The 22742-nt window shown below is 42.9% G+C and overlaps 2 protein-coding genes across 3 annotated transcripts; both read right to left on the minus strand.

Annotated features, from left to right (window-relative positions):
* Positions 1-900: 900 nt before the first annotated feature.
* Positions 901-3852, minus strand: sft2d2a (SFT2 domain containing 2a). Its single transcript, XM_083647810.1, has 8 exons — positions 3522-3852; positions 3331-3420; positions 2987-3072; positions 2421-2502; positions 1682-1717; positions 1492-1550; positions 1373-1402; positions 901-1258 (listed from the first exon to the last, which is right to left on the minus strand). The coding sequence occupies exons 1-8, from the start codon at positions 3585-3587 to the stop codon at positions 1219-1221; spliced, it is 489 nt and encodes a 162-aa protein (XP_083503936.1). The 5' UTR covers positions 3588-3852; the 3' UTR covers positions 901-1218.
* A 545-nt stretch (positions 3853-4397) lies between these two features.
* tmem45a (transmembrane protein 45a) lies at positions 4398-12540 on the minus strand. 2 transcript variants are annotated; one of them, XM_083648395.1, is made up of 6 exons: positions 12286-12540; positions 9830-10040; positions 6829-7041; positions 6132-6316; positions 5303-5445; positions 4398-5124 (listed from the first exon to the last, which is right to left on the minus strand). In XM_083648395.1, the coding sequence occupies exons 2-6, from the start codon at positions 10023-10025 to the stop codon at positions 5028-5030; spliced, it is 834 nt and encodes a 277-aa protein (XP_083504521.1). In that variant the 5' UTR covers positions 10026-10040; positions 12286-12540; the 3' UTR covers positions 4398-5027. The 2 variants fall into 2 exon arrangements, with proteins under 2 accessions (XP_083504521.1, XP_083504522.1); XM_083648396.1 differs by lacking the exon at positions 12286-12540 and adding an exon at positions 11961-12079.
* Between the last annotated feature and the right edge of the window lie 10202 nt (positions 12541-22742).

Consider the following 22742-nt stretch of genomic DNA (forward strand, 5'->3'; position numbering starts at 1 on the left):
GTGTAGCATGGAAAGACAAATAAACTTTGTACATGGACCCATGTGTTTCCCCCACCTGGCCACTAGTTGCAGCATCACAATTGGTCATAAACCATCTAATGTCGATCACCCTTGCAATGGGACCAAGATGATCCTTTCACAACCATTTTTTACAAGAAAATATCATTTTCTCTGCCTTTCAGGTTTAGAAAAGCAGAAATGCTTAGGCTTGATTTTTTTTATTTTTATAATGACATTTTTATTATTTCTCACAGATTACATCATCATTCAATTAGAACAATAAGTCTATGATTAGTAACCCATATAAAAGACAGACATCACACAAAACATAAACACATCCCAATACAAATACATCCCAAAACACAACAAAACGGCAGTAAAAAAAAAGAAAAGACAACAAAGTGGGGTGGGGGGTGGGATGGTCAACACTTTTGTCTTGGATATCCTCCACATACACATCACTGCTTGGTAGGCTACCTACACACACACACTCTCTTCATACATGCAACTTTCCATTTCAAGTGAAACGTAAAAGGGTTTCTGGAGCTTTCCACTCTACCGCCGTACTTCCTCTTTGGAGTATATTGCTTAGATCCTGGGGCAGTTATGTTTGATTTTTGAAATACCCCTTTTTATCCAATCTGATTAATGAAATCTTAAAAAGCTGGGCTATTGTATGCCTATTGTGTAGCAAAGGTAATACAAGAAATCCAAAATAAATTAGAAATTAAGGAGGCTATTGGAAGTTTATGTAGCCTGTCCTATTAATATGCATAGAATCTTACTCAAACAAAACACTTAAAATAGGAAAATTCCCCATATAATACAGGGTTACACTTATTTTCCATTCAATAATGGGAGTAATGATATGGTTGTGTTAATTTAAATAAAGACACACAATCCATCAATAAATACATTTATTACAGATATTTACACTAACTACATAACCAAGCCTACATTTATTATTCAAATATATCTTAAAAAGAGTAATCCAGAGATCCCAGGAATAGAATTCTACCAATGAAACAATTATGAACAATAATTCCTTAAAACTTGTCTTGTTCTGAGATAAAGAGAGGACCGTGAATGCAGCTAGAAAACGCTGACTGAGGAAGAACAGTGTGGAGTTCAGGCCTTTTCAGCTCCAACAAGAGACCTGCCCCATTCTGAAAGATGCTCCATCAAGCCTGATGTTTCACCCGAGGCCCACGACAGTGTTCACTTCACGCACATAGACACCATCTTGAATATTGCATCCCTGGGCAGTCATCCAAATAAGAGAAAGATAGTCAGATAGTGTATGTATGACATTTTGAGATATAAATGTATGGTTATTCGGTTGCTTTGAGTAAATGGTGTGAAGGTAACAAACCTGACGAATGGGATGTATGACAGGCCATACCTGCAGACAAAACAAGTTTCATGTCACAAAGTTGCTGTAATCTCACTTGCATCAACATTCTGTTAAAGTGATGAAAAGCTGTGACTCACCAGGCTAATGATAAGACTTGCAAGATAACAAATAACAAAGCAAGACCAAAGTTCTTCCACTGTAAGAAAAAATAGAATTGCTGCTGACTGAGAAAATGTAAACAGGCCTGTGTGAATATTGATAACACTGGGCTATACTTATACAATATAATTAATTGAGGATAGAGAAAATTAACCCTTCATCACTCACCCAAAAGGCTGCGCAGAGAGTCAACACAAGGCAAGTCTAGAGGAATGAATGGGACAAGGAGTGTGAATGGGACAAGGAGTATGAGTTCCCTTAGAATTTGGACAGTGATGCTTTGGCTCATTCCTCTTTAGGACAAGGTTTCAGATAGCATCTTGTACTTGCTGGGATGTTCAGTCATCTTTGATTGGACAGATTCAAACTGCATTCATCAAGTATTATGTTGTCAAACATTGTTAACATTCCTACATTGCAATGACTTATAGAGGCTTGCCACCCATACACATCACTATATTGTCAGTTTTTCCTTCCAGACTTTTTTTTATATATATATTTGAGTGTATCTCTGCGTGTGATTATTCTCAGCTCTGAATTAGGCATACTCCAATGAGAAAACAAGGGTCTCAGCTATCAATCCAGCTTCATGTTATCATGTTGCGCACAGCAGCACTTCAAGACTGGAATGCACAACTCTTTAATTTCCCTTTTGAACTCTATGAGGGTAAATTACGAAATATTTCAAATACATAATGGAGCTAACAAGGCCTGAAAACCTTCTCAGAGTTTGCAAAGGTTGAGAAAAACAACAGGAGTGAACAGTTAACTATTGAGTCTATTTTAATTAATAATACGGTAGTCATATTTATGACATTATGAGAGAGAAAATAGAAAAGTCACATGCACTATAGGTTGAGCAGTACAGTGAGGTCAGAGTCAAACACTAATAGTGTAATGCACTCACAAGCATTATTGTGGTGGCCAATGCTCTTGTTTTGTCACACATTCTTTTCAGCTGCTTCACTGGCCCCATCAGGAACATGGTGCTGTGGGACAGAAGAGAACAGATCATATATATATATATATATATATATATATATATTGTAACGTATCGGTGATACGCCAAAGAACGGAGAGTTGTAGTTGGTACAGGTTCTTTATTCACAGGCTTCTTTAGCTCCTAGCAGCTAGCTTCACACCGCTAGCTCTACACATAGCGACCGTCTCAGCTCGCTCCATAGCTAGACTCCCCCCGGCACAGCGGCCGCTGGTCCTATATACCCCGTTTCCCCTAGGAACGCACCCACACACATTAGTTCCTAGCTACAATCTAGACACTTCTCTTGTACATCACATTACAGGTAATACCTGGATTACCCGACACGTTACAATATATATATATATATATATATATATATATATATATATATATATATATATATATATATATATATATATGAATAAGATGATTCATCAGCAGCTGGACTCTGTGTTCTTGCTATGGCAACAACTGTTGCAGGTTGGACTCACCTGCACAGAGAGCATAGGTTTCCAAAGGTGTAAAAGACAATAAAGAGGATAATTCCAATCTTGGGGAGGAAGAGACAACCTACTCCCTGCAAGACAGAAATGCACTCAGTTGATTTGGGAGATGGGTAGGAGCTGATCTGCATAAGTTGTAGTTGAGCATGGGGGAGGACAGGTTTAGCTTCACATCTGTGTCAGGTGAATGAACAATAGGCATCTCACATTCCTCAGAGCAAGACGAACCAGTAAAGCCACATCAAGTCCTACTGCACAGTGTGCTCTAACCAAACTTTTAACTCATTGGGCCTAGATTAATCACAGAAATACAAATCAATCACATAACCTACCAATATTGTGCACACGACCCCCACCACAAAGCAGCCAATGAATCCCTTCACACGTGTTCCCCAGCCTAAAGACGAGGCTTCATCAGCAACCTGGGAAAGAATGCATTGATTTCTTGATTCTCGTAAGGATGGCTTTACCTATGTTTACAGTCTAAAATAGTGTAGACTAGAGCGAGTTTGATTGTTTTTACCTGTAAAATAGTCCGGTCATCTCTGCGCGCCTCTTCACCACTTAAAACCGACTTTAATTTGTCCATGGCTCCAGATCCCCAGGTAGTCCTGTCGGCTTTCTCTGCTTTTTCATTTGGTTGTTTCCTGGTGCAGGAGCGAATTTGCTAGTTTCCTCCAATCTGTGCGGACAGGCAGCAACGTCACATTCCTCGAGTCAGGTAGACGAGTTCAACACCTGAGCCGAGGAGGACGCAAGAGGTCTCAAACTTTACCCTGTTTTGCCCATGGTTTGGTTTTGCCCGTTTTTTCCGTGATTAAAAAGTTTTGTTTTCTATGTAGACGATCTTTGGTGAAGGTGACACCTGTTGGCTAGCATTACAGTGGCCATGGTAGGAGGCCTACTGGATGATAATAATGCTGTCCGCTCTCCTGATATAGATTAAATAGCCTACTGCATATATCGATTGTGTGCAGGATTGAGTTTATCCGGTTTATCCCAGGGTTTGCAGAATGGAATTACAGAAAAAATGTCTGGGGCTTTAGATTTGTTTTTATACCTTTAACGACCTCTACCGGTAAGTAGAAGGAATTGCAACAACATGAACAGGTCACGGAGTTAACTGGCCCGCCTATGGACACAATAAATGAGTAAGTTGGCTATTTAGAGCAGAGAGCCAACAAGAGGAGGGGGGGAGGTGTCAGAATTATTGTTCTACTGTAAGCTAAATGTGTGTTAAGATAACTATAAACTCTCTGTTGAGTACCATACTGCAAGTCCATACAGGAATGTTAAAGGCATATTATACTAGGCCTACTCATAATTTGTTAGGGCAAGAAGCCATAAAGCTTCAGCAAATAATACATTTTTTATGCAAAAACAACACGTCTGGTTAAGTAATATTCTGTAATTATACAAAAATGGAACATCTAAACATTTTAACACATTTTTAGAAAACACTTTGGCATTCAGGTCTGATGATCAAACATCTCTGACTCAAACTCCTGAGGAGCGGAAGATACATGTAAAACGCTAACACACATGGCTTCAAGTCTGTCCAAATAGGATGAATGCTGCACAAATTGCTGCACATTGTTGTCACCGCATGGTGGCATTACAGTACTTCATACTAAACTGTCTGACAGAGTAAGTTTGACCGGTTAAAGGTAAAAAACATAAAAAGCATCCGTAAACAAGCTTACCCTTGTGATTTCATGTTCACATGTGGGCTACTGTATGTGCAAATTTAAGAACATTTGATAATAACGTGACAGAATATATGCAAAGTGGTAGGCCATAGAATAATAAATAGCAATGAACAATGAAAGCATGAAGGGGGGATACATTTGATTAAATAAGGCAGAGGTAGAGATTTATAAAGAAAGCATCCAGAAACGGTGTCCTTTCTGTCCCTTTCTGTTAATCTCCATTGCTTCCAATTGTACTCTGCTGGAACTGCTCATGTGATTTCCCTGATTTCATTGTGAAAGCTGTGTGAAAATGTTGCAGGGATGAAGATCACAAGCCTTCATAAAATCTCATCCTCTGACTCTGGCTCCCTCTCTCTGGGCTTCAGAAGTCCCATTTCCATCGGAGGAGTCCTCTTCAACCTGGAGCGAACCACGCTACAGAGAAAACAGAAAAATGACTAGAGTAAGCCAGACGTAAAACAAACTGCTGTGAGAGATCGCCGTAAGAAACACTCCAGTTGTTATTCACTGTGTCGATGTGTTTATACCACTTCCAGGACACATAAACAAGCAGCAGCTTATGGGATATTTAGAGTGTGGTGCAGTTCCTCACCAGCTGACGGTGCAATAGAGCACGCTCACAACTAGCATGCAAAAGGCAAGGTGCCAGCAGTAACACATGGTGATGAACATCATGTTATTATGGTCCTTCAGGTCCCACTCAGGCCCACTGGGTGGGTACAGCACAAATCCAATCTGTGTGCAAAGAGAAGGCAGTCAGGAGTTATCACTAGGGCTGGGCAATATATTGATAGTACAGTATATCAATATCGTGATATATGACTATGGACCCATTTCACAGCAACCATTTTGAGGTGGTAAATGCAGGAAGTAAAGCAGCTGTAACTAATACCATTAATTACGCTTCCATTCTGTTTAGGTGTTCCAGTGCCAGGTGCCCTCATTAATGCTGATTATTACACCTGCGTTACTTCCTTTACCACCTCAAAAGGTTGCTGTGAAATGAGCCTATTGCCTTGAAATTTGGATATCGTGATATGTCATAAGTGTTGTCTTTTCCTGGATTTACAGTAAAGTAATGTCATTTTCTGAACTCACAAGACTGTTCGAGCTGTTCTATTTGCCTCTGCACCAATAGTCAGGGAAGGAAAATCTGTCTGTGCATTTCATTTTGATCACAGTTGTGTTTTAATGAAATGCTTGTTGTGACATCTCACATGTGGCTTTGACTTACAACTGAACATTTAGCCCACTTTGTAGAAAATACCAAGATATAAATCTCTTGTATCGCCATTCAGCCTAAAAATACCAAGATATGATTTTTGGTCCATATCGCCAAGCTCTAGTTATCATTAAAAAATGGGTGCACGCACATAGAAGCTCCTCCTCTCACTCAAACACACAAACAACTTCAGATTCACCTGCCAGAACCAGCTTCCCTGCAGCAGAGTGAGCGTGCAGCGCAGCAGCTCCAGGACGATGTTGCCTCTGTGGAAAACCTCCAGGAAAGCGATGAGAGCCTGGCCGAAGATGGCGTAGAGCAGCAGCTGATGCACGTGCATATCCAGCATCGTCCTGCCATGGATGTGGTACAGGAAAAGGAATCCTGCAGACACAAGAGGTGGTAATCACTAGCTAAATAGGTAATTGTCTCCTCCAACAAAAAAAACAAGGTTATCTTTTCATCCATGTCTGTCTGTTAGTAGGCTGGCAGATTGGCCTTGGCCCAAAGATCAGTTGATTACATTTTAGTGGTGATTCCAATGTGGACTATGGACTATTTTCATTGTTTAGCCAACACAATAACGCTGCATTTATGTACTGGTAGGAAAGTAGGAGGACATCCAGGACTTTCAAGTCAACCAATAAACAGTATTGCATTCATGTGCTATTTTGACGGAAATCAAAATTAGAAGAGAAACGATAAATATAAACAATTACAGAGGCTACAGCATTGCAAGTTTGAGCATTGTTCAGCATTAGCAAAGGTTTACACTTTACCGAGTGCCTTTTAGTTTTCACAGAATTTTGGTCTGTTCTACCAACAAACAACAAAAAAACCTGAATGGGTTCATCATGAATGACTAGGTCTAAGCGAAAGCTATATTGATTTCTTACCTTCATTGAAGAAAGCAATGGCCAGCATTAAGCGATCCAGTGCCAGCGGGGCAGCCTCTGTAGTGTGGATGATCAGAGACACGGTCCCAGATAAGCCAAAAAACAGATACATGGTGGCATGCTGCCAGTTCATCAGATACTTCCAGTGTTGCTCTGCAAAGTCGTACAGTTGGAGCCTGGGTCCGTCTGCTGCAAACTGCTCTGCCAGCATCCCTGCACAGCACAGAGGAAACACACATCCTTTTCAGTAAATAGTGGATAGACGTGTTTTTGTGTTTCCCACTTTAATCAGAATCAGAATCAGAATCACTTTTATTGCCACAGTATGCAAGTTACATACGAGGAATTTGTCTTAGTGTCTGTATGCAGCGTAGCGGTCACATCAATATACAGAGATAAGAAGTAGGAAGATAACTAAAGACAATCACAAAGTTGCAACTGCAATCAAATCGAGTAAATATATACAATATGTACATGAGTGGTGAAGTGTTCTGTGGATAATAAATATGAATTTACGTTGAATTTACATGAGATTTACAGACTGAGTTAAATAGACATTAAATAGGCAGTGGATTTACATGAATTTACAGTCGGAGTTAAATAAGAGTTTACATTGAATGTACATGAAATTTACAGGCTAAGTTAAATAGGCATTAAATGTGCAGGGAATTTACATGAATTTACAGTCCCAGTTAAACAGGCATTAAATTAGATATGAGTTACAGTTTTATGGGGGGGGGGGGGGGGTTCAGCTGAGTTTAGGAGTTTAACCACACATTATACAGAGGATTTTGGCTTTCGGACCTGCAACACTGAGTAATTTTCCAACTTTAACATCTGTTATTCACTGTAAAATTACCCAATTGCTTAACACCTTACCTAATTGTTTGTCCCTGTATCACAAATCAAGTCTCCACTAGTATTGTTTTATTCGTTAATCGAGAGTATACTACAATGTTTTATAAAGTGATTAGTGCTGATAATCACAGTATCACAATCCTTCTCCCCTAGTTATTTTCTCTCCTCAGTAGCCCTGTAACAGAGTTGATCTCAGTAGGTAAAGTGTCCTCAGTAGCCCTGTAACAGAGTTGATCTTAGTAGGTAAAGTGTCTATCATGGAAAGTTGTGGGTTCAAATGGATTCGTCCTTTCCCAAGTCATTAGTTGTCATTGTCAAGAACAAGTGGCATATGTTCTAAAGTCTGGCTATTGTGAACAACTTCAACAATGTGGTCGCAATGAAATGATTAACTTTACAAAGTCATGACGGGCCAACACAAATACACATACAGTATAGTCACTTTAATTCACTTTATTCTTCTACTACACTATACACTTTGGTCCTTATACACTTATGTACATGCTGTATAGAGTGCCACAGGAATGAGTCCAGTTAGCATCGCCTGGTTCCGTCATCTGGAAGTCAATGGTTTTTTTTAATGGGGTTTTGGTTAGATGCCTGAAATAAGGTCTGTGGTTAACAAAGGTTTATGAAACTTGAACATTTAGCAAGATAATCTTCACAAATGAACACTATTTTTTAAATGTTTCCCCCCCCCTGGTGTTTTCTTGCTGAACACAAAGATCTCAGTGTCATAAACTTTAGTTAACCACAGACGTTATTTCAGACAGCTAACAAAAAACCCATTCAAAAATGTAGCGAGAACTACCACAGAAGCCGTTTTTGAGTAGGCTACTTTGCCAGGTGTTTATCTGTCTGTCTGTCTGTCTGTCTATCTGTGGACAGACTTTGCAAGTGCAGTCACAAAACTTTACAGGTGTGTAGTTGACATCAAAATGAAGGCAGAGTTTGAAAATGGCCGTGATCCGAGCAAGGTAACATTGTCAAAGATAATATCACTTAAAATTATAAACAGTGCTACATTGTTCTATTGTTGCTTGCTTTTGTCTGCAAGGTACAGACCTCTTTTACAGAGAAATCTGCTTTTGTGCCCCTCTGCCCTGCTGCATCTCTCTGTGTGTCATATTGAGGCTGTTTACACACAGCGCTACTGAGTACTATACAAATAGCCTACTATAGCAATTTAAACACTATATAATGTGTTTTAGCATGGTTGGTTGCAGCTTTATGAGGGAGAGTGTATTTTTAGGATGGCTGGTTGTGACTTTACGAGAGAGTATTTTTTTTAGCATGGCTGGTCACAGAGAGTATTTGAGAGTATTTTTTAGCATGACTGGTCAGGGAGAGTATTTTTAGCATGGCTGGTCAGGGAGAGTATTTTTAGCATGGCTGTCAGGGAGAGTATTTTTAGCATGGCTGGTCAGAGAGAGTATTTTAGCATGGCTGGTCAGAGAGTATTTTTACCATGGCCGGTCAGGGAGAGTAGTTTAGCATGGCTGGTCAGGGAGAGTAGTTTAGCCTGGCTGGTCAGGGAGAGTATTTTTAGCATGGCTTGTCAGGGAGAGTAGTTTTAGCATGGCTGGTCAGGGAGAGTAGTTTTAGCATGACTGGTCAGGGAGAGTATATTTAGCATGGCTGGTCAGGGAGAGTATTTTTTACTATGGCTGGTCAGAGAGAGTATTTTTAGCATAGCTGGTGTGGAAGGTTGTGGGTTCAAATCCAGCCTTGTCCTTTCCAAAGTCATTAGTTTAGTTAATCACTGTCATAGACAGTTTGGCAGTTGTGAACAACAGTAATGTGATGCAATGAAAAGATTATTAACTTGCCAGAAGTCACAGGCCAACACAAAAGCCAGTGTTATAGCATACAGTATACTATAACTAGTAACACTATAGAAGGATATACAGTATAGGATATCTTATAGAATAAGACTATAGTCTACATGTCTGAACTTCACAACATGCCAGTTGTGTGTCTTTCTACCTTCTATAATGTTCTGTCTTATCACATGCTTGGACCTCTCAATTGCCATGTGGGGCTTTTTAAATCAGTTTTTACGGGCACTGTTAAAAAACATAAGCCATTTCTAAAGCCTTTCTAAATCCTGTGTTGTAGTAAATGTCTGCAGAGGCCTGCTCACCAACAACAGAGAAGAAGAGGACGACAGAGCTTTCGATGATCTCCGTGCGGCGCTGCAAGGCACGGCTGGCCAGCCGGGTGGAGCCCAGGCCCTTGTTCCTGCGGGTGGCGTACCAGAGGGAGTACTTCCCTGTCCACCACAGGCCCACCAGCAGGAAGAAGCTTCCAGGAAGTGCATGGCCCTTGAAACTCCCCATGATTCCTCACAACAGCTAAATCAGGCAAGGGAACAGCAGTCGCTATTAGTAATTTATTCAATCCATCATCATCAGAGGTGTGATGAACTACTACTATTGTGATCTCAAAGGTCATCTAAAAAATGCAGTTTTCTTCTTACAATATAACAGAAAATATAGATTTTTTTTTTAAATCAGGAAAGTAAGACCAAACACGATAACTAAAACATCCTGAATTGACAATTACTGATTTTCTTTTAGTGCAAATAGTGCAAATGTCCCCACAAAAAGATCACAATATCACATATTTGGTGGACATTTGAATCCAAAGTGTCTTACAGTAGGCTACCATGAAGATACATTTATATGGGTGCATGGGCCAATTGAGATGATCAGAGAGGGGAAAGGAAAAGTGGAGGGGTGTCTGCAATTAAGTTAAAGAGCATAATCAAAGATAATGAATGTGTGTGACGTGTGTGCTGGAACAGTAACAGCTTAGGGCCATGTCTAGACGGGGAGGGAGGCCGAGAGCCACTGCATTGGAATAAAATCTGGTTTTCCACTTGAGGTATATTATATACTGTCTTCATGAACTGAAATTAACTAAAATATTGTTACTGTTTGTAATAATGTGTAAACTCACATCCAACAGTACAAATGATAGTTACAGTGTTTGAGCTCTGTCCTCCTCACTCTATTTCATTGCATTCTCTCCTCTGCTTGTTCTCATCAGTTGTGATTGATAGCATCATTTCCTACACAATTAAAACTGCGCCTGAATGTTTGTGTTGTTGCCCTTGGTTGCAAACCAGACTAATCACAGCTGTCATCATCTCCTGTCCATCTCTGTTATTCCATCAAGGGAGCAAACTGTGCACAATGAAATATAATCAAAGACAAACATATAATTTTGAAGTCAGCTCTGCTCATTTTGTGTGCGCTCTTTTGTCTACACCGTGTGCATTTTATGGATCCACTGTAAATATGAGGCGAGAGCAAATAAGCGTCATAAACCTGTTGGACTTCTCCTTTCCTTGATTACCTTTCAGTGCCATCAGCGATACATAATGCAGAGTAAATTCAAAAGCAAAGTTGGGGTGATATCAAAGTGAGAATGAGAGTGCGTACTGTATTGGCTATAGTAATGACTATTAGTGATTGGGTGTAGTATTGGCTGTACTCTGCTTTATGATGAGAGAATATATTCTGCCAAACAACAAAGGGAAGCTTTTGAAGAAGGACACTCAAAAACAGATTGTTTTTTATGATGTTAAACAAAGCTGTCTGTGTGAGATGCGTCACATCTCCTGTGCAACCTCTCCAGACTGGAGAAAACACTTCAGTCACCATGGCAATCTCTCCCTCATGTCACTCGAGTGCCTGTTACTGGAAATCTCAGTATTTGGCCATATAGCACGGGATTTATCCTTAATGCCAATAACAGAATATGTGCAGTTTTATACAATATTCGCCCATGAAAGGGCTCCAAAACCTCTCCATGTCAGGGACCGCAAAATAAATACACATTAGATCATGGACCCACATTTGATTAGCTTATAGCCTATATCCATAACACCTGATAATATTTTAATTTGATTGGTTTTGTCTTGTTTTATTTAGCCCATTGAATTACAAAACTGCCTATAATCAAAATACTCATTCTTAAACATACAGTAGGCTACCCTCATTAAGGGATCGTGAAATAACAGCGAAATAAGTCCTCGTCATGGGGACACACTGGAGCCCCTTTAGACCCTTGGAGGTCCATGATCCATCGACCGCACTTTAGAAATCACTGGCACCCTAAATGCACTTAAAAGCTTTAAAAAAGATGAGACAATAGAAAAACATCGCCCTAAACTCTTGCTGAAAAAAGTATTTAGCCTATTGAGACCAATTCTACATCCAAATAAAATAAAAAATACATTCAACAATGATTTAAAATGTTTACTTTACCTGCCAAGCTAGAGGCATGCAGCTTCCTCGATAGTTTATTTTTGCTCTGGTCACGCCTACGTGAAGGCTGAGCCAGCAAGGTTTCTCTACCTTGTGAGATTATTGGGTGTAAAGGTCAGTATAATTGGGTTTTGTGGTATATTAAACCTGAATGTGATCTGTGGAGTCAATTCACAGCCCATATCGTACAGTTTATGATCTCAAGAATAAAAGGCACCACGGCTTATTTTGAAGTAGACTGGTGATGTGATTAGCAGTAGCCTTTATTTTCAAAATAAGATCAGATACACTTGAATTATTTTATAATAAAGAAAATGAGTCTCACCCAAGTAGATCTGTTTCTGGAAACGAAACGTTCCTCAAAAGTATATTTTCAGTCAATGATTCGACCAGAAAGATCAAATAATTACATTTCCCCCCACACACAATTCAATTTCCAGCAGTGAAGAAAAAGAGATCTCCCATCGGTTCCTCCTGAACAAGATGCACAGCATACATCAGTTATCTTCATAGACTGTATGTTTGTTATCTTCCACCGAGGTTTGTCACATCCTTTGTGACATCCTTCCAACCTGCGCTCTTTCACAAACTTTCCCTTTCTCCTTTCTTATTTTTCCGAGTCCGACCCTAAATAGTTTAGGATACAGCCCCCGAAAAAGTATCCCATTGGATGCACATTGTAAAGTCGCGTCATCACCCCGCACTCTGATTGGTCGAAAGCGCTGTCGATCTCCATTGACCATGGTTCCACGTGTGCACTTTCACCCTGCAGGATGCGTGAGCGCCTTGGTCCACCCTGCTCAGCTCAGACCAAACAAACCGCTACTTTCCATCCACTGACGGGACACGACTTCCAGCACGTAGCCTGCATGCAGCAGCCAGCCAGGGGAACGTCCCAAGAAGCACGGTGCATCACCGTGCATGGATCCCCCCACCCAATGGAAACAAATATCAATACAATAATTTGCAAATCCCAGGCTTCTATAAGCCCCTTGGGGTTTCTTACCTCTCCTGTAGCCTACATTCTTTAGGCCTACTATGTTTTGCCTTTTATAGACCTACTTCTGTTGTATTACAGTAGGCCTATTTCCAAATTCCTTGGTCAATAAACTAAATTAAAAACTACTAAACTAAAAATTATATTGTTTGGTTACTAATTGGGGTTTAAGATAGGCCTAGGCTACATTTATCAAATAGAATAAATAGATATGAGGAATCTTATGATTGTTGTTGGTTAATTGGTCCTGTAATATGTAAGCAAACTATGACATCCAGTCAGTGGTTTTCATAAGGCAAACAACAAGATAAAAACAAAATAGCCATATATATTTTCAGAATAAAAAACCATATCCAAAAACCCTATCATCATATACATTAATTTGATGCTATGAATGCATAATCAGAATTGATGTGGGTGTATAAAGGTGAGCGAACTATATCCTGCAAATAACTGAGTTAAGTCCTCTGACAACACAACCTCAGATCAAGATACTGTAATGAGTATTGGGGGGGGGGGGTATGGGCTGAGTGGCCCTGCTGACATTGATTGACAACTGCTGACGGTGATTGACAACCTAATGACTGATGGTTCTCAGAACTGTTAAAAACACAGAGCCGGGCGCCCGACGGTGTCTCCTGGGGAACGGCGCTTGGTGGACGCTACGGGGTTTGTAACCCAGCCAAGCAATCCGATTCTGCACTCACATCTTGGGGGTGGGTGCCGTTCGCAGTCGGTAGGACTGCCGGCGGTGAAGACAGCCTATAGAAGATTATCTGGGGCTCCGACGGGAATAGAAGTCAGGACTGTGGCGGTACTGCCTCAGTCAGTTAGGGCTGGGGACCATATAGGAGTGCTCTGCCGTTCCCAGGTTTGGTGTGGAGTCTCCCTATGCTCTGGGCGTCTCTAATTCTGCGCTGGACCAACGCTTGCCCCACCCTGGGCTCCCGCTACACAAGAGCCAGGTCGGACCAGCAATCAAGCCTAGACCCCTGGGGAGGGTCTTGTCAACTGGGAAAGTTGAGTACTAGTGATTGCATTTTAAATGAAATATATTAGCTGTTGTTTGTTTTAGGTCTGTTTGTTTGTTCGTTTGTTTGTTTTTCTTAATGAACTTTTAATAACAATCTGACTTGTAGCAAGTTGGAGGTGGTTGGGTGGCTGGGGCATGGTGGGAGGACGGTTAGCTAAACCGCACAGCCTCAGTCCATGTTTAATTCCTGTGTGCTCTGAATCACGTGTGTTACCTCGTTGAAAGGTTTTGCCTGCCAGTGTGTGTACAGGGCAGGCCGTTTATGGTTGGTTGCAGTGTGTGTGCTCGTGTGCAGTGCCCGTTCGCAGTGCTCGTGTGTAGTGCTCATTTAGTTTGCTGTGTTAATGTGCAGTGCCCGTGTGTAGTGCTCATTTAGTTTGCTGTGTTAATTTGCAGTGCCCGTTTGTAGTGCTCATTTACAGTTTGCTGTGCTCGTTTGCAGTGATATTACACTGAATCCCCTAGTGTGTGTGTGGGTTTACATTGCATTGGGTGGGGGCGGGGTGGCCATTGTTTTCCAAGTATCACAGTTGTTCATTCCATTCTCCATACTTGCTGTACAGGTTTAGTCTATATGACAAATTAAATAAAGCATTGTATATTTTTCCCCTTTACCTGGCTGTCTTGTATTATCTCATATCTCTGGTTCCGGACCATACCGGTAAAAAGGTGGTGGCAGCAAACGCTACTTGGCTACTTTGTGTCAGCCTTAATCCTCCTAGAAGGTTTATTACACTGGTGGCAGCGGTGGGATTAACTCATTCAAAATTTCCTTTAAAACAATATATTAAAGGACAAAAATGCCAGAGATTGAGGTTAATGCGTTATCGACAGCTGGGGGTAGTAACGGGTCATCCTCTGCGAGCGCTGCCATGAACCCCCCAGGAAATCTTAACATGACTTCAACCCCCCGCCCCATTTTCATGCCAGAAACCTATACAGGAGTCGGTCGTGAATGGTCCGACTGGTCCGCGCAATTTGATCTGGCTGCTGATGTGAACAATTGGGATGAGTCACTTAAATTGAAATTTATGTCCCTGTTACTCTCAGGCCAGGCGCGTGATATTTATAGTGGCATCCCAGCTGAGGCCAAAAACAATTATTCACTGTTAAAAGCAGCCATGGCCCAATGTTTGGAGCCATGTGACAGTGATGATTGGAGTCGGGCTAGTTTTACATCTAGGAGGAGGTTGCATAACGAAACCGCCAGAGAATTTGGCAACGCTCTGCGCCGGCTGGCAATGAGAGCATATCCCTCAGCAGACGAGCACACACAGGATTTGTTAGCCCGAGATCATTTTATCACTCATTTTGCAATGGGCGATTTCCATGTCCACCTGCGCAGTGCAAAACCTAACACATTGGAAGCAGCCATTAACCTGGCCTCTGAGATGGAGCTCCTTAGGAGTCTTGAACAGACCCATGTAACGTCTGATGCTAAAGTCAGAGGAGTTGCAGAGCACAATGCCAGGTCTAAGACTGATGAACAGATGGAAGTTTTGGTGGGGGTTGTTGAAGGTTTGCGACAGGAAGTCAAATCGCTACAAACCTCCCTTCATGTACGTCACACTGCCCCCAGTCATCCTGTGCTCCCTAGCTATCCCATGGATGTAACTGGGGGCCCCCGTAGCTATGGTGCCCCTGTTGGCCGACGCTTTGGAGGGGGTGGCTGCTGGGAATGCGGCTGTAATAGACACCTACGCCGCGACTGTCCCTATCTGTAGGGAAACTAGAGGGGGCGGACACAGTGGGTCCAATGCCAGCCCCCACACATTCCTTAAAGACTGTGGCCCCAGTGAGCAGTAATGGAGGTTCTGGGTACCTTCTCTCCAAAGTAGGTGGGTTAGAGTCTCTCTTGTTAGTTGACAGTGGTGCTACCTTGTCAGTGATTCCAAAGCAAACCTGGTTAAACATTACCAACGGGGGGTCTGAGTTAACAGGCTACACTGGGGATGTGTCAGCAGCCAATGGCAGCGGAATGGGAATTATGGGCAAATGGCAGACAGTTTGCCAGTTTAATTCCCTTGCCTTGATTGCAGAATTTTTGGTTGCAGACATACCCTCTCAAGAGATCCTTCTGGGGTTTGATTTTCTTTCCAAGTATGGGGCTGTAGTCGACTTTGGGAAAAGAGAGTGCCGGCTGATGGGAAAATGTTTACCGTTAGTCGTCCCTGCTGATGATAATAAACCCCAAATCATTAAGGTTCAGGCCGATACCGTGGTGCCCCCCCGCAGTGAAGCTATCATTTTGGGACAAGTTGCCAATAGAGTGGATTATTGTGCAGAGGGCATGTTGGAGCCCACTGCATCGTTATCCAAACACTGACATTATGGTGGCTCGTGTGGTTTGTAGGGTAGAACAAGGCACTTTGCCGGTCCGAGTGATCAATGTCACCGATGATGCTCTCACTTTGAAGGAAGGGATGAAAGTAGGCATTCTGCATACTGACATTGAAGTGGGGGAGGGTGCAGAGGAGGTAGGGATGGGTAGTGAGGGAAGGGGACCCTGGACAGTTGATGCCCTTTTAGCACATTTTGCTATCGAACAGAAGGGATTAGACACCACTGAACTGCGAGCTGTACGGGATGTGTTGCATCAAAACTTATCTGTGTTTAGTACTGGCGACAATGATCTGGGCCGGACCCATCTTACTGCGCATCAAATTGACACCGGTGATGCTAAACCAGTCAAGCTACCTCCTCGCCGTGTTCCCATCCATTTACAACGAGGTGACAGATCACATAAAACAAATGCTGGAAAATGATATTATTCAGCCCTCTTGTAGTCCCTGGGCGGCTCCTGTGGTGCTTGTGAGGAAGCGTGATGGTAGTCTGCGTTTTTGTGTTGATTACCGCAAGCTTAATGATTTCACTCGCAAGGACGCTTACCCACTGCCGAGAATTGATGATGCGTTGGATAGTTTACATAAGGCCATTTGGTTTTCCACACTCGACTTGGCCAGTGGTTACTGGCAGGTCGAGGTGGATCCCAAAGACAAACATAAAACTGCTTTTATCACACGCCAGGGCTTATTTGAATTGAATGTTTTGAGTTTTGGTTTGTGTAACAGCCCAAGTACCTTTCAGAGGTTGATGGATCTGGTACTAGCCGATCTCCAATGGACCACCTGTTTGGTTTATTTGGATGATATTATTGTTTTCGGCCGTACCTTTCAAGAGCATCTGTCACGTTTGGAGGGGGTCTTATTAAAGCTGCGTCAAGCCAATCTTAAAGTGAAACCAGCTAAGTGTAATCTGTTTTCCACGCAGGTGCAATACCTTGGCCATGTTATTTCTGCCAGTGGGGTGGAAGCGGACCCGGCCAAGGTACAGGCTGTGCGTGAGTGGCCAGTCCCGAAAAATCAGACTGAAGTGAAGAGTTTTGTTGGCCTGGCATCCTATTATAGGAGATTCGTGAAGGGCTTCGCTGACATTGCTCGTCCCCTCCATCAGTTGACGGAGAAAGGCAGGCGGTTCAAATGGACAGAGGCGTGTCAGAAGGCATTTGAGCAACTTAAATCTTGTCTAATCTCTGCCCCCATTCTAGCATATCCAGATCCCAATAAACCATTTATTCTGGATACGGATGCTAGTGATGTTGGTATTGGTGCCGTCTTGTCACAGGAGGAGGGAGGGGTAGAGCGTGTTATAGCATATGCTAGTAGAGCCCTAACTAAGCAAGAGCGAAAGTATGCCGCAACCAAGAAAGAGCTTCTGAGTATGGTTATGTTCACTAAATATTTCAAGCATTACTTGTTGGGGAGAGAATTTATCTTGCGGACAGATCACAATTCATTGCGCTGGCTGCACAATTTCCAGGGCTTGGAGGGACAGGTAGCTCGGTGGGTGGAACAGCTGGCTAGTTTTCAGTACAAGATTGTACATCGGCCTGGAAAACTACATGTAAATGCTGATGCACTTTCGAGATTGCCTGCATTCATGGCCAATACTGCCTCAGCTCTTTTGCCTGCAGACGGGAGCGAGAGAGAACAGCTCGAACGGGCCTCGGCTATACGTGCAGTGCAGGGAAATAGGGCAACATCTCCCTTAGATCAGTGGGAAGAGGTAGATGAGTTGGGTCAGGCCCAAAAAGAAGATGGGGAGTTACAGAAAACTGATCCAGCTTAAGAAGGGGGGGGCTAACAAGCAATCAGAATTCCCAGAGGATTCCACTTTACAAAAGTATGCCCCCGTGTGGCCTCAGTTACGGCTGCAGGGTTCGAGGTTAGTGAGGATCCCTCCAACCAATTCTGATGCAGCCTCTCAGGTACAGGTAGTTCTTCCCAAATCCCTGGTCCCTAAAGTGTTAGCCCAGTTGCATAATTCTGCCACCGGCGGCCATTTGGGGGTACAAAAGCTGCAGGGGAAAGTGAAAGATCGGTTTTATTGGCCGGGATGGTTTGGAGATGTAAAACGGTGGTGCCGGGAGTGCATGGATTGTGGCTCTCGTAAAACCTCTGGCCAGCCTTTATGTGCTCCTCTTCAGTCTACCGTTGCATCAAGGCCATAATGGCGTTGGATATCATGGGGCCCCTACCTGAGACTGCAGATAAGAATAAGTACATTTTGGTCGTGGGTGATTACTTTTCTAAGTGGACAGAGGCATTTTCCATCGCCAACCAGGAGGCTAAGACGGTGGCCAAAGTTTTGGTGGAGGAGTGGGTTTGCCGGCTTGGTGCCCCCCGAAGTATTCACTCGGACCAGGGTCGTAATTTTGAATCCAACTTGTTCAAGGAGTTATGTCAACTGTTAACCATTCATAAGACGAGAACATCGCCATATCACCCTCAATCTGATGGGTTAATTGAGAGATTTAATCGAACACTTTTGTCTATGTTGTCCCTTTTTGTTAAAGATAACCAGTCAAATTGGGATGTGCTGCTGCCCTATGTGATGATGGCCTACCGTAGCAGTGTTCATACAAGTACGGGGTTTAGCCCATAGGCGGGAGATCATTCTTCCTGTCGATATTATGCTTAACCTAAGTAATGGAGAGAGATTCTCTTCGGCCAGTGAATATGTGTCTAGATTAAATGACACCCTTTCCACAGTTGTAGAGGCTGTTAGAGGACATCAACTGAAAGCCTCAGGGCGGCAAAAGGCTGCGTTTGATTTCCGGGCGAACTTTCAATACTACTCTGAGGGGGAGTTGGTGTGGGTTCGTTGTAAAGCTAGAAAAAGGGGTGTCTGTCCCAAGTTACAGCAACGTTTTAGGGGTCCTTATAAGGTGGCCGAGAGAGTTACAGATGTATTATATCGCATAGCACCACAGGAGGGGGGAGCTGAGATGGTTGTGCATTTCAATCGACTCAAACCTTTTCTTGCTCCCATACCAGTAACATCCAACACCCAGGATGGTGGGGGATCAGGCCTACGCTGGCAGCCTCCCAGGGCACAACATCCAGGGGTTGGTGGTGGTGCTGGCTGGTTTCCTCGGCGATCACAGTACTCCTCTGCAGTCCCGGTGAGAATGGGAGTTGACCACCAGACCATACCACCAGAGGGAGGAGAGGATGGTGTTCATGCTGTGCCTGGTTTGGACGCTGGAGCAGAGACGGCAGCTCCTAAACCTGGGGAGGTCCGGTTGCCAACAACTTCTGGTGTTCACAGTGACCACATCCCGCCCCCCCAGGGCTGTGGGGCCTCAAGCCGAGCCCCATCAGGAGAGGGGGCATTGCCAGGACAGTTGCCTATGCAGGAGAGGCGCCCAGCACGTGAGAGGAAGCCTCCGGCATGGTCTCGTGACTACAACATGACCTCCCTGTGACTCGAGAACGAGTCCCATTTAAGGGGGGGGAGAGTGTAATGAGTATTGGGGGGGGGGGTGGTATGGGCTGAGTGGCCCTGCTGACATTGATTGACAACTGCTGACGGTGATTGACAACCTAATGACTGATGGTTCTCACCTGCATCTGATTGCGGGCGCTGCCAGTGACTCTGGGGAACTGTTAAAAACACCGAGCCGGGCGCCCGACGGTGTCTCCTGGGGAACGGCGCTTGGTGGACGCTACTGGGTTTGTAACCCAGCCAAGCAATCCGATTCTGCACTCACATCTTGGGGGTGGGTGCCGTTCGCAGTCGGTAGGACTGCCGGCGGTGAAGACAGCCTATAGAAGATTATCTGGGGCTCCAAAGGGAATAGAAGTCAGGACTGTGGCGGTACTGCCTCAGTCAGTTAGGGCTGGGGACCATATAGGAGTGCTCTGCCGTTCCCAGGTTTGGTGTGGAGTCTCCCTATGCTCTGGGCGTCTCTAATTCTGCGCTGGACCAACGCTTGCCCCACCCTGGGCTCCCGCTACACAAGAGCCAGGTCGGACCAGCGATCAAGCCTAGACCCCTGGGGAGGGTCTTGTCAACTGGGAAAGTTGAGTACTAGTGATTGCATTTTAAATGAAATATATTAGCTGTTAATTGTTTGTTTTAGGTCTGTTTGTTTGTTCGTTTGTTTGTTTTTCTTAATGAACTATCTGACTTGTAGCAAGTTGGAGGTGGTTGGGTGGCTGGGACATGGTGGGAGGACGGTTAGCTAAACCGCACAGCCTCAGTCCATGTTTAATTCCTGTGTGCTCTGAATCACGTGTGTTACCTCATTGAAAGGTTTTGCCTGCCAGTGTGTGTACAGGGCAGGCTGTTTATGGTTGGTTGCAGTGTGTGTGCTCGTGTGCAGTGCCCGTTCGCAGTGCTCGTGTGTAGTGCTCATTTAGTTTGCTGTGTTAATGTGCAGTGCCCGTTCGCAGTGCTCGTGTGTAGTGCTCATTTAGTTTGCTGTGTTAATTTGCAGTGCCCATTTGTAGTGCTCATTTACAGTTTGCTGTGCTCGTTTGCAGTGATATTACACTGAATCCCCTAGTGTGTGTGGGTTTACATTGCATTGGGTGGGGGCGGGGTGGCGAGGCCATTGTTTTCCCAGTATCACAGTTGTTCATTCCATTCTCCATACTTGCTGTACAGGTTTAGTCTATATGACAAATTAAATAAAGCATTGTATATTTTTCCCCTTTACCTGGCTGTCTTGTATTATCTCATATCTCTGGTTCCGGACCATACCGGTAAAAAGGTGGTGGCAGCAAACGCTACTTGGCTACTTTGTGTCAGCCTTAATCCTCCTAGAAGGTTTATTACAATACTGTCTAACATAGGCTAAGGTTACAGTAGTGCCAAGTCATGATTATAAACACGTTATTCATTAGCTATAGACCTAAGTGATTTACTTTGATTAAACATTTGAATTTAATTTCTAACTCATCAAGAGATTCAAGAATGGAGTTGGAGCTGATCGATTGTAGGTCCAGATGACATTTCGGCTAATAATAAAAAATAGCTGCATATGAGACGTTGTAGGACTGTAAACAATGATGGGAGGGGCGGGACGTCCGCTCTACAGCGGAAACCCTGACATATCGGCCGTCTGTCCCAGAGTCATCTTAGTCATCAGATGGATCTAGACTCTGGGTGCCCAGATTGATCTTATAGTAGGCGATCAGATCTTACACCCACACCGGTGCTCCCACTGCAGTCATGATCTTTGACACCTCCTACATCCCTGATTGGGTTACACTGGGTTACCTTGTGAGATTATTGGGTGCAAAGATATAGTTTCAAACCACAGCACTACTATTGGGCTGTGTAGTGATGTAAAAACCAACATTATGAGGTTGCGTCATGTCTACATGTCTGGGCAACGGGTCACAGAAAACAGTGTTACAATTTGAGTGTAGCAGCTACTGTATGCTGACTGTAATGTCACCATGTTCTTCAAAGTCTTAGCAGTATTAAACTGGATAATGTATACTAGAGGTTAATATAGCTAAAAGGGCTGAATTTTGTTTGAGCAAAAATATGTTTGGCTGTAAGGAAGAGTCTTTTGAAAATGTGGGACGTTAACAGAAATGCTCATTCTGCACAGTGTTACATGCAGAGTATTTATTGCATGAAAATCAATGCAGCTATATTAAGAACAGTAATTACAACTTACAATGATTTATTTCCAGTTTGGTTGGACATAAACCCAGGCAGGAGGATTACAATAGTTTACCACAAATTTACTGATTAGTGACTTACTGTAAGTTCAGCAAAATATACACAGTATGAGTCACTTGAAATAGCAGTTTAGTATACTGATATATACTCTATGAGGACAACTATTTGTCATTCAGTAGAAATTCCATAATCCATAATCAAATAATTCCATAATCAAATATTTACAAATAAGTATAAACTATACATGCATATAGTTTATTTAGAGGCAGTCAGATTTGGTTGGACTCATTTGGCAGTGTAAGATACACAACACAGAGATGCTTGGCGTGGCAGCCGATGCAAATGTTAAACGTCACATGCAAAGCAATTACATGCAAACAAAAAGGTAAGGCAGGTGAATGAAGGAGATGCAGCATGATGTATCACCTGGACAACATGGATTGGCTCACTCTCTCAGGAGGAGATTCCAATCTTGTTTTCAGTGAGAATGTTAGTTGTAACTTTAATTTAGCAACCCAATTCTGTAGTATATAAATATATAGCATAATATAATATAATATAATATTACTAGCATGGGTATAAAACACTTCAGTTTAGCAAGTAGCTAGTCATCTTGGACTGAATCTACAATCCATAAATAAAAACAAGGCTACCATACACTTTATTGGAGAGTCCAATGCTGATATTCAACTTACTAGCAAAAGATTATCATGTTTCAGTAGAAACTAAGTCTAATGAGTTTCAGGTGATACTCAACTCATATGTGTGTGAA

The sequence above is a fragment of the Poromitra crassiceps genome, assembly GCF_964638095.1.
Source record: "Poromitra crassiceps genome assembly, chromosome: 12".
In the NCBI taxonomy this organism is placed as follows: Eukaryota; Metazoa; Chordata; class Actinopteri; order Beryciformes; family Melamphaidae; genus Poromitra; species Poromitra crassiceps.